The following is a 27,697-nucleotide window of genomic DNA, read 5'->3' as shown; positions in this document are numbered from 1 at the left end:
CCCGGAGCCTTCTCTTCCGCAGGCTACACAGTCCCAGCTCTCTTGGCCTTTCCTTATATGAGACATGCACCAGACCCTTAATCATTCTTGTGGCCCTTCATTGAATTCTCTTCAGTATGACCATGTCTCTTGTACTGGGGAGGCCAGAACTGGACCCAGCACTCCAGGTGTGGCCTTACCAGCACTCAGTAGAGGGGAAGGATCACCTCCCTTGACCTACTGGCAATCCTTTGTCTAATGCAGCTGAAGATACCATTTGCTTTCTTTGCAGCAGGTCACTTTTCTGGTTCATGTTCAACTTGGCATCCACCAGGACTCCTTTTCTGACGAGCTGTTTTCCAGCCGGTTGGCCTCCATCAAGTGTTATGTTTTAACATATATCCCCATTAGGTAATTCTTCTCAAATTTTGTGATCTTGGCAAATAATGTGCAACTCTTTAATTGCAGCATGCCAAAAATCAATTGTCAAAAATATTTTTTTATTCTGCTTGATATATTAATCTTTTTATCAGGTATTTAATGTATTTTGCCATGCAGATTTTCTGAAACATAGTTCTGTAATCTGTAATGTTTTTAGTATGATGTTACCAGTCCTTGTAAATTAAATTAATCTGAATTTACAGCAGTTATGCTTTGAACTGGTTTAAAGCAGCTTTGTGCATAAAAATACTGTGCTGTTAAGGGTGGATTTGAACTTTTTTTTTTAAAATCTACATAATCCTAGCTGTGTAAAAGTATACCTCTGTGTGCTGAGGACTTCGTTGATTACAATCTATTGACACGACAGACCTGTCCTGTTGATCTTGCTCTCTCATTTTATTCTAGTATGCGTATCTACTATTCTGAATAGCTGCTCGTGTATAATATATGCAGATACAACTCCAGTATCACAAATTTAATTGAGTTAGTAATCAGGGATGAAAATACCGAACATTCTTCAAAAACAAAGCCCATGTGCATGAGTCGTGAGAGGAACAAAGGTTATCTTGGGCAACTTTGGGCAATTCACTGTATCTCTCTGCCTTAGTCATCTCACCTGTAAAGTGCACATAATAGCTTTCTATTCTACTATAGAAAATGTTATAAACAAATTAAATAAAGACCACTGTACCAGTGGTCTGCAGTTGAGTTTCTGTACAGAAATTCAGAATTTGTACAGAATTCTGTACAGAATACCAGATTGAGTTACAGGGGTAAAATTAGCATGGAGATCACACGCTATTTCTACCTGAGTGAGTAGAAAAAGAATAAATTCAGGGTCCTGACAAAGTGCTCTGGTATGTTTAGGAAGAGTGTGATGTCATGAGAGTATGAGAAGAGCATTCCTGGAGAACCGTGGGATGTTGCCAGCAGGTACAAGATGCTAGTAGGCGATGAGCTAAACTTTTGTCCTGAAGTCGTGAGGCATCGGTCCAGCAATAGTTGGAGTTTGCAAGTAGGCCCTTTTGAACTGTGTGTTCCCCACACCTCCCTCCAAGCCAGCTGCATCAAGCATGATGGCAGTATCCTTACGAGACATGGGAAGAGCCCAAATACATTAAACATTGGGCTAATAGCCCTGCTCTTTTCAGGACGATGTAATTTGAAAGCCATGGTGACCGCAGGCCTCAATTTGACAGCAAGTCTCTGCCTCAGTTTGAAACTTAACCAACTGATTGTGAAGTCACCCCGTTTCTGGCTTGTAGAGTGATAATTAAAATCCTGTTTGCAACAGAAACTCAAATGCAATATTGAATATGAAATGGTTCCTCATCCTGCCTAGTATATTCCGGCCGTGCTTTCCACCAAGCAGTCTGGCTGCAATTCTTATTCCCTGTATCACCCAGCAGTCTTTAAATATGAGAAGAAAAACCTCCTGTTTCAGCTCCGATGTCGTGAAGTGGCATTTGGACCATCCAGGACCTTTAGGTTGCATGCACCAAGTGTGCTGAGTATTTAGCATACAAACAGACAAATAGGAGCGTGTGAGAGAGACATGCACTAAACTGACAAAGACATCATGTTGGAGTGTGTATTAAAAATGAATTTCAGTAAATTAGATGTTATATATTAAAAGAATTAATCTTAAAAATTGCTGGTACAACTAGTCTGTGTTATTATTCTGATGCCAATTTAATTCCATTTATCATTGTTAAACTCATCATTTTAAATTTGCACATGAGTTTCAGATGATTAAAAATCTTGATAAGACCAATCCAGAATTATACAATAAACCATATTACAGCTGTTCTTTAATTATAACGAGTGGTGGGCACACCTTTCGTCCCTGAAAGCCATTTAGTACCATTAAACTGTTGCGTGGGTTTGATTATTCATGAATTTGAGATGTATTCACTATCTCAACAAATTTAAACTTTTATGGTTTAGTGCCATGTCCTTAAAATAGAAAAATGGACCAAAGCCTGGACATTTATTCAGGCAAAACTATTCCTACCTGAGAAGGAACTGCAAAGGCCAATATAAATATAATGCAATTAAAATCAGTCTGTGAAAACAGCTGTGACTGCTGAGGAAAGAGAAGTATGTTATTTGGTGCTGATTGTTTGCCCAAAATCTCCTAATGAATTAAAATGAAATTAATTAAAAAAAAAAGGCTAAATGTCAAGGAAAAATTTCCTGAGCAACTGTTCCAAAGCCTGCTACTGGCTTCATTCAGAGAGAGGGGGATTTTGTATCACCTGAGACACTTAAGGCTATGAGACAAGAAATTTATGATAAAAAATGTCAATAGATAGGGCTCAGACAATTGTCTTTCCTGTCCTTTTTGATTTTTACTATCTCTGTAGTCTTAAGAATGAACTGGCTCCATGAGATTGAGCAACAGCCATGAGTCATTATTCAAATGCATCTAAATTATACAGTTATCTCTGTTCTTCAAAGTTACCATTTGTTTAATGGCTAAATTGCTGTACTGTTGCTGTATCGCTGGTATTCCAGGCACGCTGGGTTGTAAACCTGTGACAGGGTTGGAGTGTTGTAGCCTCTTCTACTTGGCACTGGGAAAATCTAGCAGGCTTCAAGGGTGGCCACTGTCGACGTACTTCTGCTTTGTATTGCATATGTTTAAAAATAAATGCAGGCCCCTCTTCGTAATTGTAGCCAACCATCAAAGTTAATGTAGAGATTTAATAGTATAGCCAATATAAGAGTTAATAATAAAGGATAAAATTCAACCTTTATATACGTTTATGTAAAACACTAGAATTATTATTTGCTTACATCAACTGAATTTGGCGTAAAGGTAGGCAGGTGGGAGATTTTCTTGAGAGAGAGAGAATTTTTCATCTGTGCTCATCCAAAGTAGTTGTCTTTGCTCTCAGGGTTTATTTGAAGTAGCTGAACAACTCCTTTGCGGCGGGGAAGCTGTTTGCATAGCGCTGTCGGTGACACCCCTCTCGTGCTATCTCTGTCTCGTGGAAGTGAGGCTTATGCAAGAGTAGGAGATGAGTAAGAGGCTGTATTTCACATAGAACTTATGCCTTGCTTGGCGGGGTGAATTCTTCTGGTGTTTTTATGTTGAAGGAAAATACTCTAAGGTGGAAAACAAAGCTGTAATGCTCTGGAGTTAACTGTTGGGGTAGGATTTTAATTCAGGAAGCTGGAGACCTGTGTGATCCTTTCTTGTTATTACATGCCTTTCCTGCTTTTAGATCTCCTGATCAACAGAGAGCTAAAGATAGGATCTTATATTTTTTGCATGAAAAAGAGCACAGAAAGGGTTTGATGAACAGACACTTTTATAATAAAAATCTTCTGTCTCATTGAAACTGTAGATTGCTAGCTATTACATGACATGGAATAGTTTTCCTTTCGGTATTATCACACAGCGACTTAAACGTGATGAGGCACTAGAAAAGATTGAATCCTTTTAATTTTACTTTTTCACTGGGTTCTGAAGCCATTGTGTTTTATTTTGAGGTAAATTATCCTATTTATCTTGTCTGCATAAATACCTTTATGAATAATGCAAGAAGCTGGGACGGTAAAAGTAAAAATTACAGACCTGTCCTTAAAGGACAGGATTAACATCCTGCAGGAGCTTATTCAAAACCAACTGGTGCCTTTATTCTACAATACAAAAGTGTGCCGTTTTTGAGCTTTTTGCAAAGCCATTATAGTGGAGCATTGCCAGAGCCATTAACAGTTCTGTACTAATGACAGTTAAATAACTGAGTGGGGTAAAAACAGGCAATGGAATGGTCTGTACAGGATCTCCTTTTACATGGACGCTGTAAGGAGGCTTGAATGAAAAAACTGCAAAAACAGTTCCTCAGGGGTAAGAGCAGTGATGTTGTATGTTGAATTACAGCTAGAAACGGAAAATATGACACTTGGTGCAAAGGTAGTGCAGTTGCTTAGCCAAAGACTACAGAAGCAACTTAAGGTTGTGGGAAATTTTCAGTTCCCAAAGAAATACTAGATTTGCCATTTCTCACAAGCATTCAGTTTTAGACTGTGTAGCTATTAGCACAGATACACAGAAAGCCCATGTAAATTTGTGAGTCGGTGAATGCGTTTTCACTGACTTTGGCGAGCATGGCTTAGCTGCGTGAGACGACAAAGTGAAGATGTGCATGTAGAGACCCAGGCTCCTCCATCCATGGCGGGATGCTGCGACGCTGCGAGAAGGCAGAGCCCGGAGCCCCGAGAGCCGTGTGCTCGCTCTGCTGCCAGGAGCATTGAGGGCAGGCAAGCATGGGAACGCAGCCAAAAAATGTCCACCCGTTGTTTCCTCTGGCCTATGTCATTACAGAATTTCTGAACAGGTTTTTCTGCGCTCCTTTGAAGAAAGGTTATAATTCTCGTACTGTTTCACTCTCAGGTCAGAGGTATATGCTTTCATTTCAGCTTAACATAACTTTATGAAGAAAATGTGTATAGCGTGTTCTGGTAAGCATTAGCACACAGAAATGGCGCGTATGTAGCTCAAATTCTATAGCAAAACCCAAACCCAGACTTTGATAGAAAGATATTCATCCTGAGGCACGTATGCAATTATAGTGCTAGGTTCTAAAGATGGAAAAGCAAAGATGAAGAAAGGTGAATTGATTCTAATTCCCTGAACTGTCCGTTATGTATAGCAACATTTTCGTATGCAGAAAAAGCCCTCAAAAAGGTGTTTTCAAAAGCCATAATATGAGCAGATGGAAATGATCTATTAGGTGGACTAAGTAATGCCATGGTATACGATACGCCATTTTATAAAGCTGTTATTTGCAGTTCCCTCTTGGCATTACGAGCATCTTGAATCATTCAGAATTTCTAAAACAAATCCATAATATTTTCCTATACCTGCAGAGAGGTGTTTATACATCTGCTACAAATGATGCATGAGACCACAGGAGAAGCTTACAGACCCAGCTGCAGTATTTTCTCCCCTTTTGCTCTTTATGTACATCATTTTAAGCATGGGAGTAAGAAACTGCAATGTATTAGACAAATGGAGAAGTTTGGTTTTCCCGTTTATACCGCTCTTCATGCATATTGTATTTAATGATGCATTGCCAAAGGAGTACTAGCTTGCTGCAGAAGCAGGGGAAGGGTGGCATTCTCCTCCCCGCACCATCGGCACACACACGTGCAGGAGAAGGCTGGGCCAGGGGAGCAAGGAGGAGTGCCGAGTTTAACCCGAAGAGGAGCGGGGCGCCTGCTGGAAGCTGGAAAAGGCTCTGGCAGAGGAAAGGTGGTGATAGAGAGAAGGGCTTGAAGGATTTTTTTTTTTTTTTTTTTTTTTTTTTTTTCAGTAGTTGCTTCTGCATCAATGGTGTCTTTTGTGGCAGATTTTCCCAAAGCAGCCAGCCCGGGGCCTCCTTTTCCCTTGCCCTCTGCCCCGGCACGGGTAGGGCAGTGCTGGCTGACTCCACTGGTTTAAGAAGATCAAGGAAGTAAAACCAGCTGAAAGTGATTCCTTTTTTCCCCAGCTCTGCTGGTTTGAGAAATTGGTTAGTGTCTCCCTAAAGATCTATAGGCAGGCGTGGTACTGCTATGAGAAAGCCATCTAGTCTTGAAGTAGTTCTACGTATTATTTTACTTTTCTGATATAATCTAGGGGGGCTTGTACACTGACGCTCCTCTTCCATTAAGTCAATTGCTGCTTGGTTTTGGCATCCTGGCAGACAAGCTTTCAGAAAAGTAATCTCCCAGTCAATTAGTATCCTACACCACGAGCCTAAATCAAATACACTTTCAAAAGGGCTCAAGTTTAGAAATGAACTTTAGGAAAACTCTATTGATTTTGTAAATTAAAAATGTAAAATTGAATGGCTAGAGGTCCAGTACAGGGCTGACCCGAGGAAGCAATCTTTAAACAGGAACATTCTTCAATGCAACACTGGGGAAGAGAAGGAAGCAAGAAAAATTCATTTGCAGTTGACCTGCAATAGCAAAGTCATTCACTTTCCAAATAGGATTAAACTTGTTCCATCAGCCATGACATGTGAAAAGATCATGGTTATAAATTCCATTTGCTGTAATGAATTGAAAGCGTCTGAGTTTGCAAGCAGCACTCATCGTTGATGGACAGCTAGATTTGTGCACTGTTTTAACAGTAAAATTAGCTTCTACAAAATAAAAAGTACTGAAAAGGTGGCAGCAGTGACAGATTTTAAAGCATAAAAAAATTGACTTTATTGTTAGGTGGAAGCTGAATAAAGCTAGAAATAAACAGTGGTTATAACCCTGTTATGTAGATAACTTGCTTCATTCTTGGGTGAGGGTGAACACAAAACTGGAAAAAGGTATTTGTTTAGGTTTGTTAGCCATATTTCAACAAGAATAAATATGGTTACTTAAATGAGGAAAAATTGAACATTTCTATGGTATTACTTGTAAAATGTAAGAACGTGGAATTGTAGTGAAGGATACAAATTTGAATCAAATTTCAGTGTACATCAACATGACTCCACTGCAGTCCATGAAACCATATTGGTGTATGTGTTTTGTAAATTGTCTTGCATTTTACAAATGCAAGTCTTGCATCAGGATCACGAGACATCTCTACTTTGATGCTTGCAGAACTAAATGCAGTCTCAGAACCTGTTTTCCCCAAAATGTTTGGTGTAGACAATTGTGTGCATATTTTAAATGTGCCGATTGCCCAGGAAAAGATCTCAATGGATGAAAATGGCTAATATTTGTGGTTAATACGGGATTCATTTTAATTGAAAAGGTACCCTGAAAACTGTCCAAGATTAAAAAAAAAGAATAGCTTGAACTAAACAGAGAAATAAGAATATAATAGCTTCTTAAATTACCGCAAGGTTAACATATAATTAATTTGCTAATTTTAATTACAACGCTACAAAATGTGCTGAAAAATGCTCAGAGGGGAGAAGCGGGCAGGTGCCAGCCGTGATTAACCAAGGTTATGAGATCTCTATTAACGATGTTGCGGAAATTTTTAAAACTCCTTTATAAAAACAGCACATGTACTGAAACTCAGCAGGGTTTTCATCTTGCTGTCCCTTTCCATTGCTACAGACTTGCTGTCATTTGCCTCGCTCTTTTCCAGCTAAGTGTTTTATTGCAGCTGAAACACGGACTGCTGCTTCGGTTTGCCGCACACCGTTATTCGTATACTAGGTATTTATTTTGATCATATAAACGAAAGAGATTAATTATTGTTTGCAAAGTACTCTGAGCACCTTAAGTGCCGGATAGCTGCCAATATCGCAGCTGAACGCTAGAAGCACAAATCCTGAAGAAAATGCTTTTTCTTTCCAGGGTGTCCTGGGACATGCTGTTTGTAAAGCAGGAATATTGCTGAAACTGCCCGTTCAGGGGAGAACCTGCTCTGCAGTGCTTCGTATGCACAGCCAAGCGTCACTTCTGAGTTAAAAACAAAGAACAAAATATCTGCATGTTTGCTTTGCATTTTAAACAAAACCTGGTGTGAATGAATGTCTTGTATGTATCAAAATCCTCAATGTATTATTGTTCTTTTTTATTGTTGTTGATAAGCGTCTGTTGTTTGGAAAGGTAATAGACCTTGATCCGTCAATTAAAGGAAGACTTTTAAAAAAACAAAACCAAAGAAACCCCAAACAACAACGTTAAAAAACCCCCAAACAACAACAACAACAACAACAACAAAAAAACACCACGAAAAAACCAAGAAACTTAAAGCATTGGTGTCAAAGGCAATTAATTTCCTGGCCGGCTTGTGTTTTTCTCCGAGGCAGATATTGATGAGTGTGCAGAGGGGATCATTGAGTGTCACAACCATTCGCGCTGTGTTAACCTCCCAGGGTGGTACCGCTGTGAGTGCAGAAGCGGTTTCCATGACAATGGAAGCTCTTCTCTTTCCGGGGAGTCCTGTGTTGGTAAGCAATGATCAGCATAGTGCTTTTTTTCCTCCTGCTGCATGGTGTTATAAAGTGACTGTTGAGACACTGTCCTGAGCAGTTACCGCGTTTAAGGCTCGAGTGAGAACGCGAGCGAGCGTCTCTGTGCGTGTCAGCATCCCCGGACACGCAAGGTGGGTGCCAGCTCAAGGCGCGTCACGTTTTGGATGGTTATTACAGGAGGGAGCCAGTCGGAGATCCAAAGTGTGACTTACTCGCTTTGCCGTTTATCGTCATAAGCAGCTGTAAAAGCTGAAGTGCAAGCAGGCTTTCTGGGGAGCATAACAGGCCACAAAAGGGGAAGAGCTGGTTTCCCATTTTCAAATTTCAGCAGAGCGATATGAAAATACATTTGGGTATGTCTGTGTTCCTTTGATTTGTTTGTTTTCCGTTGTTTGGCTTCTTCATAATTTTATTTTTAGAATTAGGCAAATAGCATCAAGCTCTTTTTGCACCGTACCTACAGAGTAAGGCCCTAAGAACATGAACGGAGAGGAATTTTTAATGGGTGCGGAGGAGTTTGTCGGTTATTTCTATGGGAGGACGAAGGGCGAGGCTCCGTGAGGATTGAGTGAAGGTTCTTGCGGTTTGGGTGGCCTTGACTGGATGCAAGACTTCGTGTGCCACTACAGCAAGTAAGCAGTAATAGAATCATAGTGAAGATGGTAACTGTGGCTTATCTCTGCCTTATGATTTTTTCACCTTTTCACGTATTCTTAGAAGCCTTGTACATAATTTCTAGAGGATATTTTATCAAATGAGTTTAAAACTGTTTGGAAAGGATCCCGTTTTAGCTTCTGTAGAGATACAAGTCAACGTCTCATATAGTTCTGGGTCCTTTCTTTGGAATTTCAGTTACTTCATCTCTACTCAGTTCTATGAACTTTGTATAAAAGCTTTTCTGCTGCTTATGTGAAAGATTTTTTTTTTTTTTAACACTGTAAGTTTCATTTATCGTGTTCATAAGCACGAAGGGTTCTTTTAAGATTTAAAGTATACAATTAAAGTAAAAGTTAAAATAAAAGTTTGTAATAAAAATATATAAATTTACTTGTAACAAACATTCACATCTTTTACAAATTTTGGCATTAGAAGTCCTTGGGATAAGAGAGCATCATGATTTAAAAATGCAGAGGAGCAATAATTATTTTCAAAACCATTATTTTGTAGATTGTCCAGCTATATTAGCTTTTTACACCTTGTCCTAAGCTAACAGGTGAGCTCAATAAAATCACAGCGGTGAACTTCATTGTGGTGGCTGCGTAAAATATGGCAAATTTTGCAGCATTTTGTGACTTAATAAAATAAAACACCACGTGAAAGTCATATATTTCTATATACGTCTCTATTCAAACGTTAAGAGTTGTCCTCTGGCTTATTTAAACACTGTAAAAGGAATGATGGACAGAGCAATGTTGGAGATTTTTGCCTTATGAGAAGTCAAAGCAACATGACATTACCTTCAAAAAGCCCCCAGGCAACTGGAGATAAGGGGCATTTGTGGCGCTCCTGACGCTGACCTGCTCTGCTTGCGTGGGCATCCCCATCCCTGTCAGGCTGACCCTACGCCGCTGGTTTGGGACGAAGAAGATCTAAGGCTCAGGGTGGTCTCAGGAAAAGGCAGACACTTAGACAAGACTGCGGTTTTGAGTGGCCCGTAGGTAGGCTCAGTTGCTGAAAAGGGTGGCATCGCTTGCGTTGCGTTGCGTTGCTGTTGAAGGGAAGGGCGCTTGGCTACCTCACAGCAAAAAGGAGCCCAAAATGTTCTGTATTCTGTGAAGACTGAAGGAATGAGTTTTTGTGAAAACAAACTGCCCTCATTTTGACCTGCACAGCATGCTGGAGGTTCGTAAGGTGGGGTGCTCATCTTGCCGTATGCAAGTTGTAAACGGAATGGGAAATTAGCAGGGTTATTTTAACGAAATAGCTTTTCTGAACCATCTGCTGAAGGGTACCAGTGAGGGAGAGAATAAACCAGGTTATTTTATTTCATTATACTGGCTAACCAATGAAAAATGAATTGAAAGATGCTGCTAACCCACATTGACCAATTTCAAACCGTGATGTTATTTTAAAGTGCAACTAAGAATTGGTTAAAATGGCAGATAGATAACATTACACCTTCTAGCTAAAACTCTGTTTCTTGAGCACTGACTTTCATCACATTACAGAGCTTGTTTGCATGGTGAAGTATTTAGAGTCAGGGCCAGTGTCATTCACTCTATTTCAGGGAAAAGAAGGTTCATCTGCTTAGCAACAGCGTTTTCTCCTGCTATATGTTACAGACTGTGTACCGAAATCCTAGCGTGTACCTGAGGTGGATTAGGGCCATTGCCCTTCAGTATATTTTGAAATGTTTCTTCTTCCTCTCTGAATGACAAAACTTGGAGAACAATAAATGGGCTAAGAACATAAGCAGAAAAAGGTTAAACCCTCCTCCACATAATAATAATAATAATAATAAGAATAAGAATATTAAATGCTGCAGCGGGAGGGAGCACTCAGCTCTGACAGATTGCCCAAAGCCCAAGCAGCCGGTTGCTTTTGCTGGATGCATTTCTGTATCTATTGGGTAACCCCCTTTCCCTCCATTTTATGTAGGTGGTCTTGGAGCGGAGTCATTGCTTGCAGTGCCTCTGCAGTGCTTGCAGAATGTTTGAAAAAATAACACCTGGTATGTAGGGCAGTGTTGTGATACCTCAGTGCTTTGAAAAGCTTTATTCTCGTTGACTAAGAGAAAACAGTGGAGTTTGTTACCTGGCAAGGGACAAATGTGTAAATCGATGGATGTGGCGGGGAAGGTCATAATATTGCACCAGAGTGTGGGTAACAAGGACGTATGACTTAGCCAGGCGACTCCAAGCTTGCGAACTTTTTTTTCCTCAAAATATCAACCAAAGGCAGCTTTGAAAGAGGAATATATTTCCATGGCCATGCTTTTATAAAAGAGGTCAGCTTCATAAGATGATGGTGAGCAGGCTCAAATTAAGGGAAGGTAATTTAATTTCCAGCAGTAGTGTTTTTATGAGGTACTGGCCTTTCACAATATGTTATTAAGGATACTGCTTGCAGACAAAAGGCAATTGCTATACTAAGTTGCTACCAAAGTTTGCTTGGCAATTAAAACATGTAGGCTATACTTGCTGGGTTGGGGTTTTTTTTTCTCCTTTTTTAATAGGAGCTTTGCTATGCTTTAAGGTCAACAAGCAAAAATACTTTATAGAGAACTATGAGTTGTCATGTGATACAAATCCTAGTATTAACTGCTATCTACTCATGCCATATTGAAGCAACTGGCATATGTTGTTTTTTCCCCTGCAAAGTGCCTGTTGCCAAATTCTGCTACCTCATAAGGTATCATTGCATAAACCCTCAACCACTGAATTTTCAGTGATAGCCTTTAAGATTATCGGAATCAAAGGCAGGCAAAGAAATGCTGTATCATGTCCCACAAAGCTCGCTCCTATCTACAGCAGAAAAATAAAAGCAAATTAAATTACACTTTTTAATCTCTGTCTCTCTCTGAGATGCTTGCAGTCTGTAGAGAGCTGTTCAGACTCTGGAGTACAGAATTCCTGTTTCCATTTTTTCATGATGTTTCATGTTTCTGAGTCTCTACATTGTGACGTGCAAGAACAGAAGGAAGAACAACCAAGGCAGCAGTCCCTGTCAGTTGTTGGTTATTTTTTCTTTTCTTGTAGGATCAGTGCAAATTTGGTAGGGAAGCTTAACACGGAACCTCCTCCCACCAAAACCCCACAGGTTTCACCTTGTATTTTGTTCTAAAGGTTGCATAGCTAGACCTCACTGCAGGGTTAGAGTAGCTGTGGGGAAATGAAAGCTGGAAAAAGGTGGGAGTCAGCAGCTTGTGCGAGAAAACTCACATCTGTTAGTCTCCCACAAAAGTTGGGTGCAGCAATGCTTCAGGGTCAAGTCTGAATGGGTTTAAAATCAATTCCTGAAGCGTTCGTACCCTCCATAGCATGCTGTGCTGTCGTCTGTTACCTAGACTAGAAAGTAAGAGAAAAGGAGGTTTGTTCTTTGTTTATTTTGCCCCCTTTCTGTGTCAAACAAAAAGCTAGACCCATGCTTTGAAATTTTTCCTGTATGCCTTTAGATAGAATTGCTTTTCTATCTATTGTTAGAGAAGTAGCACGTAGACAGAAAGGTTTACCTATGGTACAGAGTATCCAAGACTATCTCTAGAACCTGCTGTTTTACGACTTTATTCTGCTCATAGAATTTCTTAAAGCTTGTAATATCAGAGTCTGTGTCTGTGGGTTTTATTCTGCAAAATAAAAATTCCCTTGCTTGCTTTCCATTTAGTAAATTCTGATCTTTTTTTCTACTCTGAGAGAAAGTTGTGTTATGTGTCTTCAAGGTAATTGTGTTTAGTCATTTCTATATTTCTAGAAAGCATTAGTAAATCCTATATTCAGAATCTCATTTACTATGCAGTGTTCTTTAATAGATCATTATGTCTCTATAGAGTAAAAGTACTATCATAAAATATTTTCTAACTAAAAATGAATCTGTTTAGTGATTTTTTTTTTTTTTTTTTTTAAAAGATGAGTCCAAATCACTTTGATTTAGAAAGAAGGCAAATACATTAAGTGGCAAGTTGCCTGTGAAAAATGATATGTCAAAACAGTGTTTAGTTAACTTGTACATACATTGATTCGGGAGCCCAGCGTACATTTTTCACGTTAACATTATACTGTAATGGTTTAATGTACCATAACAGTTAAAATTAGCACATTAGTAGGGTTCTTTCTTCTGCAACAGCTTATCATGATATTACAGAATACCACACTGCATGACTTGCTTGCACATATTTATTAAGGTGCTATAGAAAAGTCATACCATTAAAACCTGAATAGCCTTGAAAACTAAGAAATGAAGTAGCTAGGGATTGGTTTAAAATTTCAGTGAAACCAAGTTAATGAACTTGTGTTGATATGTACAGTCATGCTTGTCTTCTAACCCATTCAAATACAGTGGCCATGGGACCTCTTATAATATCTGAGGCAAATTACTTCTTGTTACAGCCAAAAAGGATGGAAAAGGAAATTGCATCTCAGGGGATTGTTGTATTTCATTTTGATTCTGAATTCTTGTCTGCCTGTGTTACCAAGCTATCTTTATGTACTTTGTGAGTATAGTGGGAAATGAGTGTATCTTGGGTGGTTTGTTTTCTTTCTTTTCCCATCCACAGAATGTGACTGGTTGCATTGCGGCTCATAGACGTATGATCGGGTGCTTGTTACAGTACGTTTGTTTAAAGAAGCACAGATTGGGAGTGTTTGACGAGTGGAGATCTTGATCAGTTTTATGATAGTCTTGTGCAGTGTTTGAGGTGGCATGTCTCAGGAACAGCCTCTTTGCTCTTGACAATATGTTGATAGAAAATAGCATAAGGCTAGCATTACAAGCAAGTTTCTGATTATGGTCATTTCCACCATAGCCTCACTTTTCCTTGTAAAGGAACTGTGTGGAGCGGGGAAGTAAAGCTCTGCCTCTTTTGCTTGGATTGATTAGTAGTTCCTGCCACAGATTATCTCAATATAATCAATAAGATTGCAAAGTCCTATTCCAGATGTGGAAATAAGGTGGTTTTCACAGGCTGACAGGATATAGGAAAGAACTCCCCCCAAAAGTCAAGACAGACATCTTGTTCTTGTGTTATCCATAGGGATAGACTATCGTGTCTCCTTGGTATTTTATGTACATACTTGTCCATTGTTTTTCAAAGTTGCTTGATACATAAATTAATATTTCATCTTCATCCTACCTTGTGTTCTTATAATGGGACATAAGATTTCTGTACGGTTTTGCCTTGCCCATCATTAAATGTTCCAGTTTTGGGCCCACATCTGAGAGCAGTTGTGGAAAAGCAAGCGAAACCTGATGGGAGTGTGGGGAGTTTGAGCTGAGCAAGGATTTGAATAATATAAAAATAATCTGTATGCAAGAATCTTATCATACAATTTTCATATTCATTAGAAGATTGTTTTGGACATGTTCGGAATTTTAAACTAGGCTCATTTTTCAACACCGAAGTAGACACACTGGTCTCCCTTGTTAAGAGAAATTTCACACTAAATATGAATACTTTCGTCCATGTTTTGCATAGCCATCGACATGCTGATCTCATGTCAATATGAGCAATTCCATTTGATCTCCGTTAAACTGAAATACTTAAGCTAACTGGGAGCTAACAATATGGGAGCATTTGCCGGGGATTTTTTTTTTTTTCCTTTCTCCCTTGCCCAATTTGGTTTGAGGCTGAAAAAGTGAAAGGAAAAAAAAACATGTTAATTTTATAACTTTTTTCCCTCAAGTTACTGGGAACATTGGCTGTTTGTTCTGACTTTTGGAAACGCAATCAGCAACAAGAAAAAACTGCCAAAGGGATGTTTTGAGAAAATTACCTCTATTAAAAGTTCGGCTGTAAATGAGTGCAGTGTCCAAGCCTTTTTTATTTGATGTATGACTAAAACTTTTAAATAATAAATGCCATAAAATAAGAAGAAACCATAATTTGCATAAAGAACAAAAAAAAACCCCGAGCAAACTGAGTAGCAATTAGGAATTTATGTTCACGCTATGTTACTCAGCTTTGCTCGATTGATTTCTTTGTCATGAATGTTCCATTTACCAGTTTGGGCCACTCTTAATGGGGACATCCTTTTTATGCACGCTAAACGGAGAACAGCAGTAGCGGTACATAAATAGGGTGTTCTTCCCTTTTGGATATGTATAACTGATTAAGTTCGCTTTGTGCATTGTGAACAGGTCTGTACTACTGAGAATATGAATAATGTTAGTTTCTATAATTGCTAACATTTGGCTTTCCATAAATCTGTTAAATTACATGGAAACAGAATTAGATTTCTGTGTCATAAGTAAAGCAATTACATGGAACTCTGTAGGCAATATGGCTTTATATTCATCTGTGAAATCCTTTTAGTTTTGAAATGTGAAAGCTACCCTTCTAATCTGCACTGTGATCCTGCTACATCCTATATATATGCTACTCAAGGAGCCCTTAACATGGTGAGGAAGAGAATATTGACGATGCTTGGTGAAATCACCAAAGACAAAGTGAATGCTTCATTTATACCTTTGTCTTCAATATAAAATACAAGTCAAAGCCTATTGAAAGGAAAATGGGATATTTTTAAGAATATTTTAAGTCTTACAGTAGCTGTTTGGCTATATTTCATTTCATTCCAGTTCATTCATAGCCCTCTTCATGTCACTCTTCGTGGTTTTTACATCTTGTGATACTCTGGCAGTTGTTAAACAATGAACTACAGTTTTAATTTCTCGTAGCGCAGCACCTTTTACACCACTGCTAGTGGACCTTTCAAGTACACAGTAGTGCTAAGCTATGCATTAGAGCATTGATGTTCTTTTTTTTGGCAATTAAGACTGTCAGGGCAGCAAAATACACCATTTTTAGGGAAGTCTGAGTGATGAATGGTTGAATTGTGCTATCATGCCACTGGGACCATCTCGGACAAAGGACTGGCCCACAGGTTAGCCCAGGAGTGAAGCCCCTTCTGCAGTGTAATTGCCTCCAGCTTCCCTTTGGGTCTATAGGCAGGTTGTGCAGGTTGATTTTGCCTTTGGTCAAATCCAAGGGCACTAATGCATTTCCACTTGTTCCTGGGCTATTTAGGAATTGAAATCAGGAGTTTTATTAACGAGGTCAGAGGGAATTTAGTGATTTGATTCTTATAGAGATTTTCCTTCAGTAGAGTGAGAGAATTGTTAAAGTCGTCTTAAGTTCTGGCTTTCTGAGGAGATGACTCGTGAACCCATGGTACTTGCCCAAAAAGTAGGGCCATCTCATCCCACCTAAATTAGACTTTAGGTAATTTTTCTTTGTAAATTTCATTGAATTTTAAAATTTGTTGATTTAAAGAGGATTTAAAAGTGCTCTTGGGTAATATTGAACGGTTATAAATTTCATGCTAGCAATAAAGTAATTTTAAATAGTAAAGGTGAGGGTTCTTCCTTGTAATTTCTGAATTCATATAATAGTATCGTGGAATTTTCTCGATAGAAACCAACACATACTTCTAAAGGATTTTCTTCTTCAGCCTTCCTCCCACTGTTGCCTACAGTTTTCACTGTTCATGTTGGAACAAAACAGACCCACCAGTTTACTGGTATTTTATCTGGACAATCTATCAATATATTGTTTAAGAACAGTCCAAAGTTATTTTCTGAAATAAATACCAGTTTTTAACAATGTGCTTAAAAATCTCATGGCTTTTGCTGCAAGAAAAAGAACACTGCATTAAATCCCTAGATAAATTCATATTGCATAATTATATTTTACCCTCCAAAAGCAATTTTAATGGAATGCTGTAATTCACTTTTCGCTAGCGTATAATGGTTTTCTTTTGTTACTTACTTCTTTGTGTCATTGCTAAATCATATTTTTCCTGCATAGCTCTGTTTAAGACTTTTTTCCTTGTATAGGGTGCCTCTATTTATTTATTTATTTCCTTATTTTATTTTATTTTAATTTAATTTTATTTTATTTTATTCATTTTTACCTTCCAGCAATGGGAAAAGGATGCAATTGACTGCTTTTAGTATAGGAAATGTTGATTATGCTAGGAACTTAAGAAGAATAGTGCACTTCTATTTTGGTGTAAAATCCAGAACAGAGAGTGGTCTGGTTGACAGAAAGTCACTCTGATTGTTCACTAGTTTCCAGTTACTGGAAAATCACTACAAACCCTTGTCTGAAGCTTCTAGTTCATCATTGATATACAGTTCCAGGCTCAGGTTTTACAATTAAGCCTGCTGGAGATAGTTTAAGAATTTTTGGTGGAATCAAAAAAAACACTGAAGAATAACCTAAAAGCATCAGTGTTTAATATCTAACAAGTAAATATGGAAGATATCAGAAAGAAGGCACCCTCTTCCACCAGCAAGGCAGATGAGCAATAATTACTCAATACAGAAATAAAATTTGCCCTGTGGTAAAAAATGTCCAAAGCATTATAAATCTGCTGTTTTGCAGATATCGATGAGTGTGCCTTAAAGACCCACACCTGTTGGAATGATTCAGCCTGTGTGAACCTGGCAGGAGGGTTTGATTGCCTTTGTCCATCCGGACCATCTTGCACTGGAGACTGTCCCCATGAAGGTGGCTTCAAGCGGAACGGGCAGGTGTGGACCCTGAGGGAGGACAGATGCTCCGTTTGTTCCTGCAAGGTGAGATCCAGCTGGTCTGGCTTTCAAGAATCCTTTAATTTTCGGGGCTCGTGTCAGAAACCCAATGTTGCAGTGCCACCTGTGTTGGCAAAAGTACTAACCTAAGCCCAAGGTGGTGAGGCAAAAGGTAAGCTATGCTGTGGGCACTGGAGCTGTGATGGGGAAATTCCTCTGGGAAATCATCTTTTTTCTTATTTTGCACAACCACAGGCACAGCTGAATAATGGCTAACCCTGCTGAGCTCCTACCGTGTCATCCCGTGGGCCAGAGCCACTTGGAGCATGCCTTGATGAGGGTCTTGCGTTACTCTGTAACACAACGTGCAGACGATTGACATGCTTACTGGAAATGTTGAAAACTGTTTTCCATTTCTGTTCCACATGAATATGCATCTCTTAGGACAAGTACTCTAGTCAGCCATCTTCCTGTTGGTGGTGGTTCCCTTTGCTTGGAATCCATGTGAATTAACTGGGTGAGAAGGAAGGCTTGATCATGAGTCAAAGGTGGTTAGAGGACCTAGCAGCAGGCACTTGATTTCCTCAAGTGAAGAAGGGTGAAGGCCAGCTTTCTCCTCCTCATCCCATCTTGGCTGTGTTGGCAACGCTTCAGCTTGAGCAGTGCAGGGCGCTCTGCACCTTTGGAGAAGCCAGGCATATAGTATAAGTGGATCTACTTTAGGGTTGACGCTTAGATCGGTTTTTTGGGTTTCTTTCCCCCATGGAAATTATCAGTTCCTTTCTGAGTGTGGTGACAAAGTTAAAAGAACTTTTGACTCTGCTTTCTTCATTTTCACTAGTTAAAAGAGGAGTGCTGTCATGGAAATTAGAAGAATTTTAGAAATCTGAGAAAAATGGTTGGTCTTTTATGGGCGCTTTGACCTGATGCGTTCATAGCACTGATGAAACTGTCCTTAGACACAGCAGAACACTACTGGCCCTTGCATAAGCGTAAGTTAAAATGAGATTTTGGCCACTGTGAAAAGGTGAACACAGAGCATGAGAATTGGCCTGTCAATCCCCATGTCTCAATGCTTATGAGCTAGAGAAGCATTAGAGGGTTTTGGGGGGGGCAAAGGGGAAGAGTTATTTTGAAGTTGCAAGAAGCTGAAAGCCTTGTCATTTTTGTATTGCAACAGTATAGCAGAAGGGAAAATCAAGACTTCAGAGTGAATAGAACCCCCAAATTACACTGCTCTTTTGGGTTCAGAAGGGCTCAGAAGGGAATATGTTCTTGCTAGTTGCTATATTTTTTTACTTCAAGTAGCCTCAAGCTCCCTAAAACTCCTCCCTTCAGAAGCTGAAGTGTGCAAGTCCACTGAATATATATCAAGCTTTTATTGTAGTCTTGGGGAACTGACTGGCTTATGAAAGGATTTCCAGTCAATAGAATAAACAGTTTAATATATGTGAAGACATCTGGTCTGCCTTTGCAGAATTATAACTATTAGTATTCCCATTTTAGAGTGCTTGTAATTTGCTTTATTTTCCGTTTCTCTTTGCACTTATTTCTTATGTTGAATGTTCTTATTAGTGTATGAAAATATACTAAATGATTGACTAGTACATAGATATTTATAACTAAGCTTGGCACTGTTTGTTGCTATGACTCTTCCTTTATATCTTCCTCACTTTCCAGTTTTTTTCCTCTGTAAATTAACATTTGCATTTAATTTCATTGCAGTAGCTGCCTTGTTTCAAGAGCCAAATTCTTGCCTATAGAACAGGGAGAACTCCTCCTCTATCATATCCCAGGCAGGACGTAAAGTCTTCCCTCAGTGTTTATTGAAACATTTTTATAAATTGTGATAGCTTCCAGTACACCAGGCCACTTCTCAAACCTGCTGCAGCATCCGATCCTTTTTGTGCAGTTGCACAGAGAGCTGCCCCTGCTTGACCTTTTTGCAGCCTGCTCAGTTTTCAGCGAGGAGAAGGGCAGAGTGTAACTAAATCATTCCGTATACTTCTTACTCGAACTTTGAAATGATTCTGCTCACTTGTTTTGTCTAGGAGACAAATCAGCGTTTCAGATTTAAAATACGTTTTCTTTTGGCTTTTCTTTTGTTATGGTTATTTTAGGAAAGGTCAGATGGGTATATTTTGTGCAGTGTCCAAAACACATCGATTCCATTTTGAAAATATTTTAACTTAAAATCTGGTGCAAAGGAATGTAAGTACCTTACTTAACTTAGAAGTTCATTAAATAAAGTTATTTGTGGCATAGTATACTATGGAATATGAGAAATCATATTACTTCAGTTCTATAATGAAGCAAAGTGTCTTTATTGAAGCACAGGGGATTATTTCAGTGTTTCATCAGACCCGGTCTCTTCAAACCATCCTCGTTCACCTGAATGATTCTAAAGTTTACAAAAACATAAATTCTCAAAACTATAAATTAATATAGTACCTTAAGTATATTTGATGTGTCTTCCACAGGCAGCTTCCTGAACTCTTGTGGATTTAATACACAAGACTAGTAGAAATTTGATGGTGGTGAGGAGCTGTTTCTCCTCTGAAAAAACTAAGCCTGGTTGTACAGTCTGGCTATACCTGGGCTTTTTTGAGTCTACCCTTTAATTAAGACAACCCCCCATTACCTGTACGAAAAAACCCTGAGGGATAAGCACAGCACTGGGAACAGGGGGATGAGCCAAGGTGAAGCATGCCTCGGAGGGTGAAAATGGTTTGGTTTCTGCAGGGTCTGATTTCTGTCCAAATTGGCTTTGGGGCTCTGTGGAAACTTGAGTCACCCTTCACAGCAGTTCCCTTGTGTCACTTTTTCCTTTGGCAAGAACAGTTTTGTGTTCGTACCACTGATGCGTATGAAGCACGTAGAACTGATTCAGTGAGGAGGGTGGAGAGGGAGAGGTACTAATAGGATGCTATATGTTATCACCCACCGAAAGAAAATAAGTTTCTCAATTTTCTGTGTATTTCTCAATGCTACTATAGACCTGCAAAGACGCAAGTGAGATGTTGTAGCTTCAGAGCCTTTGTGTCACTGCAGTATAGGGATAAAAATGTTTTCTGAAAGGCATGGAACTAATGACATTGTAGATAAAACACAGATTCTTAAAGAATAAAGAGAGTAGCAGTGTATTGTGATTACCAAAAGGTCTCTGGCAAAATCATCAGGCTTTGTCAGTGTTCTGAAATACAGAGAGTAAAGGCAATGTAAAAGGTTAGCTGCTCCCCAGAGGTAACAGCACGGGAGCTCAGAGACGCACAGAACGACCAACGCTGTTGCCAGTTGAAAGGGGAATTTGAAAACTAATCTTGAAAGCTTGGAAACTGAATTGGAGCTAAGCAGACAGGTTATTGTTAGCCATTATTAATCAGCACTCCATTACGGAGAGGAGCGGGACTGCCATTGTCAAAGACATCGGGTTGCCTGGATGCTTTGTGCCACCCCACGTGCCTGGAGCCAGTCATCCTGGCAGGGCTTTTGTGCTGAGCTGCCGCTTGCTGTCTGTCCTCAGCAAGGGGTGGGAGATGGTTGTGCTTTCCCACCTGCAAGAATGGGCATTTAGTCATAACTCTCCGTCAGGGAAGTCTTTCCGTTCTCTTTCCGTTCTCTTCTTTCTCTGCTTGCTGGAAGGGGAGGATGTCGACTTTTTTTTTTTTTTTTTTGCGGGAAAAGGTTTATTCCCAACATTGCATCTGGGACTGGCCAGACCTGTGGCTAAGGAAACGGGCCACTGCCAGTCTTCCTTAGGTTACGATTTACTCAAACTGCCGAGTAAGGAAATGAAGCTTGTTTATTCCTTCTCCCACAGCTAAAGCAGCAAACTAGCCACAAGTACTGAATCCTTAGTTTTCTTAATTCGATACAAAACTAAATAAAGACTGTAGGGCAATAGAGTCCTATGCCCTGTGGTTGGCAAAAGCAGATCAGATCCATAATAACCTGGCACGTTTTCTACATTTCCATAATTCTGTGTTCTCTTCAGCTTTCCTTGTTAGGCATAAGAAATCATTGTAATTATTCTTACAACAGAAAGAGATATTATAACCAATTCAAAACCGCAATGAAATTAATCAGTGACACTGACTGACACGAGTATCGTGATTCCCTGATCCTGCTTTTGTATATGTTGCATTGTGGCCAAGACTGGCTTTGCTTAAAAACAAGAGCCAACACGCATTCCTCCATCGAAATACAAACAAAACAACCTCCCATGGTACATGCTGTGGTTATGGCTGTTTCATCTGCCTGCAGCAAAGACATCCTGGGCTGCTGTCACTCTTTTTAGTAATCACCTTTTAAAAGGATCAAGAGGAAATAAATTCCCTTGCTTTGATAGGTATCCCTTAATTGGGTGGCAAGGAAAAGAAGTTTTCCTTCTTACGTCAGATACAGGTTTATAGCCTCAGAGCAAGGTTCTGAAAAGAATATGGAAAAACTGCAATGAAAGGAGCGGATTTGTTTTAGGAATTGTACAGTTGTGATCCAAAGCAGAATATAGCTTCATTCCTCTCACAGCTCTGCCTTCAAATTGACTGCAGGTGACACTTTGCCTGAATAAAGACTAATCCAATAACTAGTATTAAATGCAAAAGAAGTTCATGTCAAAACTTGTCAATAATCTTCTCATTGTTAACTCTGATTTCAGTTCTCAGTCTACATGTGGCATATCAGTATATTGGCTAAGGGATATAATTTCAAACACTGTAGTCTGTCCAGTTCTCATAACTGAATTAGGTTCTCTTTACATGCAGAAGCAATTCTGTTTCTCTCAAACAGTTCTGTTTAATGGTCTTTAACAAAATGGGCCATCCAATACTGTAAGCAAATATTTAGCAAAATTGTGTTTTGGAGAGCCTGTGGAGTACAGGGCCTCTTTAATACATGAACAGAATTATAATGGATGATGATAAGTCCATTTAGCTTTAAGCTGGTGTACTGTAGGTCCAGATGTGGAAGCGAACCAGTGGTGAATTCAGAGGGAAGAATGATTAGTGGCACTGTGATTTTGCTATATTGTGCTCCTATGAAGTTAGAGGCACCACCTCCGTAACTTCTATTTATTTATTTATTTTCTTCATGGTGATACAGTCAGTCAAAATAGTGTTAAAGAAATATTGTATGTATTAAAGTGGCAACTACTTGAAGAATTTGTTGATGTAACCAATGAGATATGAAAATACTATATTTCTTCTGAGATACTGATTTCTTTTAAATTCAATTAGCTGGAGACAGGAAAACACTAGTCTCGGATTCAGACAGTATTGGACCCATGTACTGATGGAAATTGGGGCAGTACATGTGTTTGAGGTATTACAGCTGGCAGGGTCCAATCCTTGATGGAGGTAACATCAAATACATTAAGAACTTACGTTTCCTGATATGCCAAAGACGTGCCCTTTGAGATATATATATACACACGCCCCCACCCCCCCGTGACCTTATCCAAGTTGCTGTCTGGCAGTTTGTGGTTGACGTCAGGGCAATGTGTCCTTGCAGGATGGGAGGATTTTCTGCCGGAGGACAGCCTGCGACTGTGAGAACCCCAGCGCCGATCTCTTCTGCTGCCCGGAGTGTGACACCCGTGTCACCAGCCAGTGCCTCGACCAAACTGGGCACAAGCTCTACCGCAGTGGGGACAACTGGACCTACAGCTGTCAGCAGTGCCGTTGCCTGGTATGGGTAAAGTGTTTCAGAAGGGAGCGAGAATAATAAGGATTGTGATTTTTAGCAAGGCATACCTGGAAGCAGGCTCTTGGCTCGCTCTTCTCCTGCTTTTCAGGTTAGGAATGATGATAAAGCACTTAAGAGCACCAGAGAACTGAAAGCTACACCATCAGTTTTCCTCTTACTGCTGAATAAGTAGGTCTAATGAACAAAATGAAAAGCTTGACAACCTTGACACTGTGTTAACTTTAGTATTAGTCTACTTTTGAGAACTTTTATACGGTCTTCTGATCTTTAAATGACTTTTAAAGTTTTTTTTTCACGTGCAACGTATTTGATTGGAGGAGTTCCATCTTTTAATTACATCTGCTGCTGTACTTGTCTTATCAAAATGGGCAATGCAATTCTCTTTTTTTCATTTAGCAAATGCTGGAAAAATGGAGTGCTGGTGCCACTTGGTGAATTAGCAAAAATTAACCAAAAAAAGAAGGATAAAGAAAACTGAAATTACTAGACAAGCATGCAGAATAAAGAACATTTCTCATTAGGCACTGTAGACTATTTTCCTAAAGCTTTTATTTTTGCACAGGTATACTAATTAGTGCAGCAATGAACTTTATTAAAATTATCGGTTTTCCATTTATAGCTGTCTGTATAACATTGTCTTTATATATGACATTAATCAAGAGGTGTCTGAGCATCAGGAAACAAATTACATTCAGAACTAAGTTACTGTTAAGAGATAATTATCCATAACGTGCAGCGGTAAGTATTGTATTTTGTATTCTCCGAAGATTTCTTTTTCAAGTTTGCAAAAGAACAGCAAGAAACATTTGCAGCCAGCAGCAACGGCAAATAGTAGATGTGACATGTTTTACAAGGGATACTGAGTTTGTGGTCAGCAGTTCTTTGCCTAATTTTATGATTGGGTTAACAACCATACAGAGCTAGAAGACAGTGATGCGCTGAATCAGTGCTACATGTAAGGTTCCGTGCAGTGTGTGATGATATCAACACCTGAAGTGCTTACAAAGTAGCATAATGCAAGTTATTGGAGCCTTTGCAGGTTGATTTTAGATACTCACAACAATACTCTGTAGAATTGACCTGATGATTCTCTTTTCTCTGTGTTTCTATCTACTAAACTGTTTTTTTACAAAGCTAAATAATAAAATAAAGTGACTCAGTGGAACATAACTGGTGTAGCTCTACCAATTCCTTTAGGAGCTGACAGTAAAATCAATTTTGGTTGCTGCTAGTTAGGTCGATGTTCAGTCCTTCTCAAACATACCTACATCTGTTTAAGCAGTTGCTGTGATCCCACAAAGACGTTTATGTGACCAGAAATGTAGAAAAGAGGGCATGAGTCTGTAAGGCGATCACTGCAAAAGTTATAGTTTATGGAAAATACTGGAACCTGGTATTTAATGCTGCCTTTAAAAACCCCAAAGAACTCAAGTTCTCCTCCTACGATGATGACAGTGGTGGTGTTTAGTCAAGAAACAATCAAAAGATATTCTGCGACAGTTAGGAAACTTCAGCTCAGTATTCAAACATGCCTTTATATGACCAACCAAACTGAGAGCTAATCCATTAAGTTTATTTCACTTTTGGCAAAATAAAACTTTTCCATACAACAGGATTATAAAATTTCTTGGTAGCAAGTAAATGACAACAAATGCAATGAACCTTGCTTCAATTTTTACAGGAAGGAGAGGTGGATTGTTGGCCTCTTCTGTGCCCAAACCTAAACTGCGAGTACACAGCCGTCTCGGAAGGAGAGTGCTGTCCCCACTGTGTCAGTGACCCCTGTCTGGCTGACAACATCGCTTACGACATCAGGAAAACCTGTCTAGATGGCTACGGAATCACAAGACTTAGTGGCGCTGTATGGACAATGGTGGGATCTCCTTGTACAACCTGCAAATGCAAGGTACGGCGGGCAAGGTAGAATGGTAATGGAAGCGTACGTTGCGGCATGAAGTCAGGGTCATTTCTGCCCTTGGAAGCTCACATGCAGATCTCGGGGAAGTAAATGAGTCCCAGGGGCAAAAGCCTACAGAAAACCCACGCCTTTTGTGTTTTGCAAGGTAGAAACAAAACAATTCGGTGCTTGTTGAAAATGTTGAGCACAGATATGTAATATCCTAGTGCAACTTTCAGATGTTCTGTTGGAGAGCCCTTTAGACATTCTCAGGGTGAGTCTAGGCTAATATTTTAATAATTTCTTAACCTGGACGGTCATGAAAATGTACAGAGCTGGTGAGCAGAGACAAAAACACTAATAAAAGTTTCACCAGGAAGTAAGCAAATAGAAACGCATTGTAGCTCAGACATGAAGGCGCTCCCATGACGGAAGCAGGAAGGGCAAGTCACAATTTCTGTTCCCCGATCTCATCAAGATGCGTCTAATCCAATGACTGTAATGCAGAAGTGCAGTCTGTCTCCCCTGTTCCGTGCAGTGATGACCCCATTGTGCTAATATCAGAATTATGAAAATGTTTTGGGTTATATAAAATGTTCTTCTATTTGCTGTGGGAAACCAAGCCGTTGCTCCAGGGCTTTAAATTGTCGGAGGTAGCTTTTCTGCCATTCTTCAGAGTTTTTCCTATTGGTTTGTGTTGGATTAAAAAAAAAAAAGAAAAACAAATTGCCTGTTTGGGGTTTTGGTGGTTGATACAGTTTTTAGATAGTTTTGTAAATGAGTGGATGTTGCAGAAAGATATTTAACAGTGGATTAAACTCCAAAGCCATATGTTTTTTCCCTGCCCGTACATGCCTGCCACGAATCAAGAATCTGAACTATCTGCTTATTTCAGACAAACAGAAAGCTTCCAGGCATGGATCATATCGAAACGTTCTCCATTAACTTTATCGCATGGGAGAAAACAAATGCAATCATCTTTGTTGCCATTGCTGTGCTGTATTTTATTATGGGCACCACTGAGTCTTTCACATCCAGGTTTCTAGTTCATGTGCAGTTCAGGCCAGTTCAGTGCTGTTTGGCGAAGCCAACCTCCTCAAAAAGCCACCACAGTTGGGACCGATGAGGACGCGTTGGGATGATGGCTTGAGCAGAGTTTTGTATGCGGTAGATGTGCCAGACATGCATCTATCTCTGCGTACCACCAACCCCATTGGTCTTTGTGACTTGTTCTGCAGAGGTGACTGATACCTGCTTGTTTGTCTGTGCAGAATGGGAACGTCTGCTGCTCGGTGGATTTAGAGTGTCTTCACAATAACTGACGTAGTCAAACTGGACTGTGCTGAGGGAAGAGAACTGATGAAGTTAACACCTGAAATGAAGTTGTATGCGTTGGCGTTTTATACACAGACAATTACCAAAGTCTCCGCATGAGGAAGATGTTTGGGAGTTGCCTTTGGGACCTACCACTATGCTCATCCTTGCTAACCTTGTCTGGGTGACTTACAGTACAGCGCATATAAGTCAATGGTTGTTAAAAGTTTTCAGTGTTGTAAATTACACACTTTTCCTGTCAAGACATTTGCAAATACATTTGAATTATTTCATGGGTAAACTAATGCTGTATTTTTGTTTTAATTTGTGTATTTGACAACATGATAGAATTCAGCTCTTCTTACTTTGGATCTAGATTTTACAAATAAGACAGCCTGTTGTGATTTTGTCTCATGATACCACTTACTCAGTTCCAAGGTCCCCGTCAGATGTATTTATGAAAATATGTATGTATGTACAGTCAAATTGCATAGTACTTATATTTCACAGCTGTCCAACATTTTAAAACATTCAAAGGTATAGTTGATTGGACAGAAGTAATCAAAATAAGTCTGTCTTAAAAATTTATAAAATTAAATGCCACGAACTTAATGAAGTGGCAAAAAAAGCACTTTCTTCTCCAAACATGCAGAGCAGCAGCAAGACTCCTATAGTAAGAAATGGAACTAAAAACGCATTCCATTGCCAATTCAACACATATTCAGGAAAGAATCACTGGTCATTATCGGAATTCTGTTTTGTAAGAGAAACTGCAAGTGCTGGAAAAGGGCATAATCCCTCTGGATTGTGCAGTGATAAAACAGAGAGCCTTAAGATGATATAATTTAAATTGACTAGGTTAGAATTTGCTTTCAATTATAACATCATTGATGACTTCAGAGTTTTTCCTTTTTTTGTGTTTACAGTCATAATGATGTCTGCCATTCTCAGTTACTGCTACCATAATGACAAAGTGCAGAAGCACCTGTACCGGCGACATGCGGGACAGGAGACCTTAATACCTGGTAACTTTCTTTACCCACTTCACAGCTCAGAAACAGATTTTCTCTTTTCATATGTTATGATGTTCAGAAATACTTAGTTTTAAATTTACCATGCACAGAGTGGTGTTTAGTACCTAAGTTTTAGACAGAAATACAAATTAAAACTCTTAACCCTATATCGAGGTTAGAGTTTAGGTTCTCTTGAGCTAATGTCTATTTTTTTCATGAGGCTGGAAAGTCTGTGG

The 27,697-nt window shown here is 39.4% G+C and overlaps 1 protein-coding gene across 1 annotated transcript in view; it reads left to right on the top strand.

Annotated features, from left to right (window-relative positions):
- The window catches only part of NELL1 (neural EGFL like 1), a gene marked incomplete at both ends in the record, with an annotated part of 300,940 nt that extends 274,484 nt beyond the window's left edge, over positions 1–26,456 (top strand). The window contains 5 exons of the mRNA XM_082000059.1: positions 8,181–8,321; positions 17,386–17,579; positions 23,043–23,219; positions 24,919–25,143; positions 26,406–26,456. Coding sequence (XP_081856185.1) covers positions 8,181–8,321; positions 17,386–17,579; positions 23,043–23,219; positions 24,919–25,143; positions 26,406–26,456 — 788 coding nt within the window. The remainder of the gene's footprint in view (positions 1–8,180; positions 8,322–17,385; positions 17,580–23,042; positions 23,220–24,918; positions 25,144–26,405) is intronic.
- Positions 26,457–27,697: the final 1,241 nt, after the last annotated feature.

This window comes from Phaethon aethereus, assembly GCF_964289735.1.
Source record: "Phaethon aethereus genome assembly, chromosome: 5".
NCBI classification, from domain to species: domain Eukaryota; kingdom Metazoa; phylum Chordata; class Aves; order Phaethontiformes; family Phaethontidae; genus Phaethon; species Phaethon aethereus.
The sequence above is the reverse complement of the archived record's forward strand: the minus strand, read 5'-3'. Positions and strand labels throughout refer to the sequence as shown.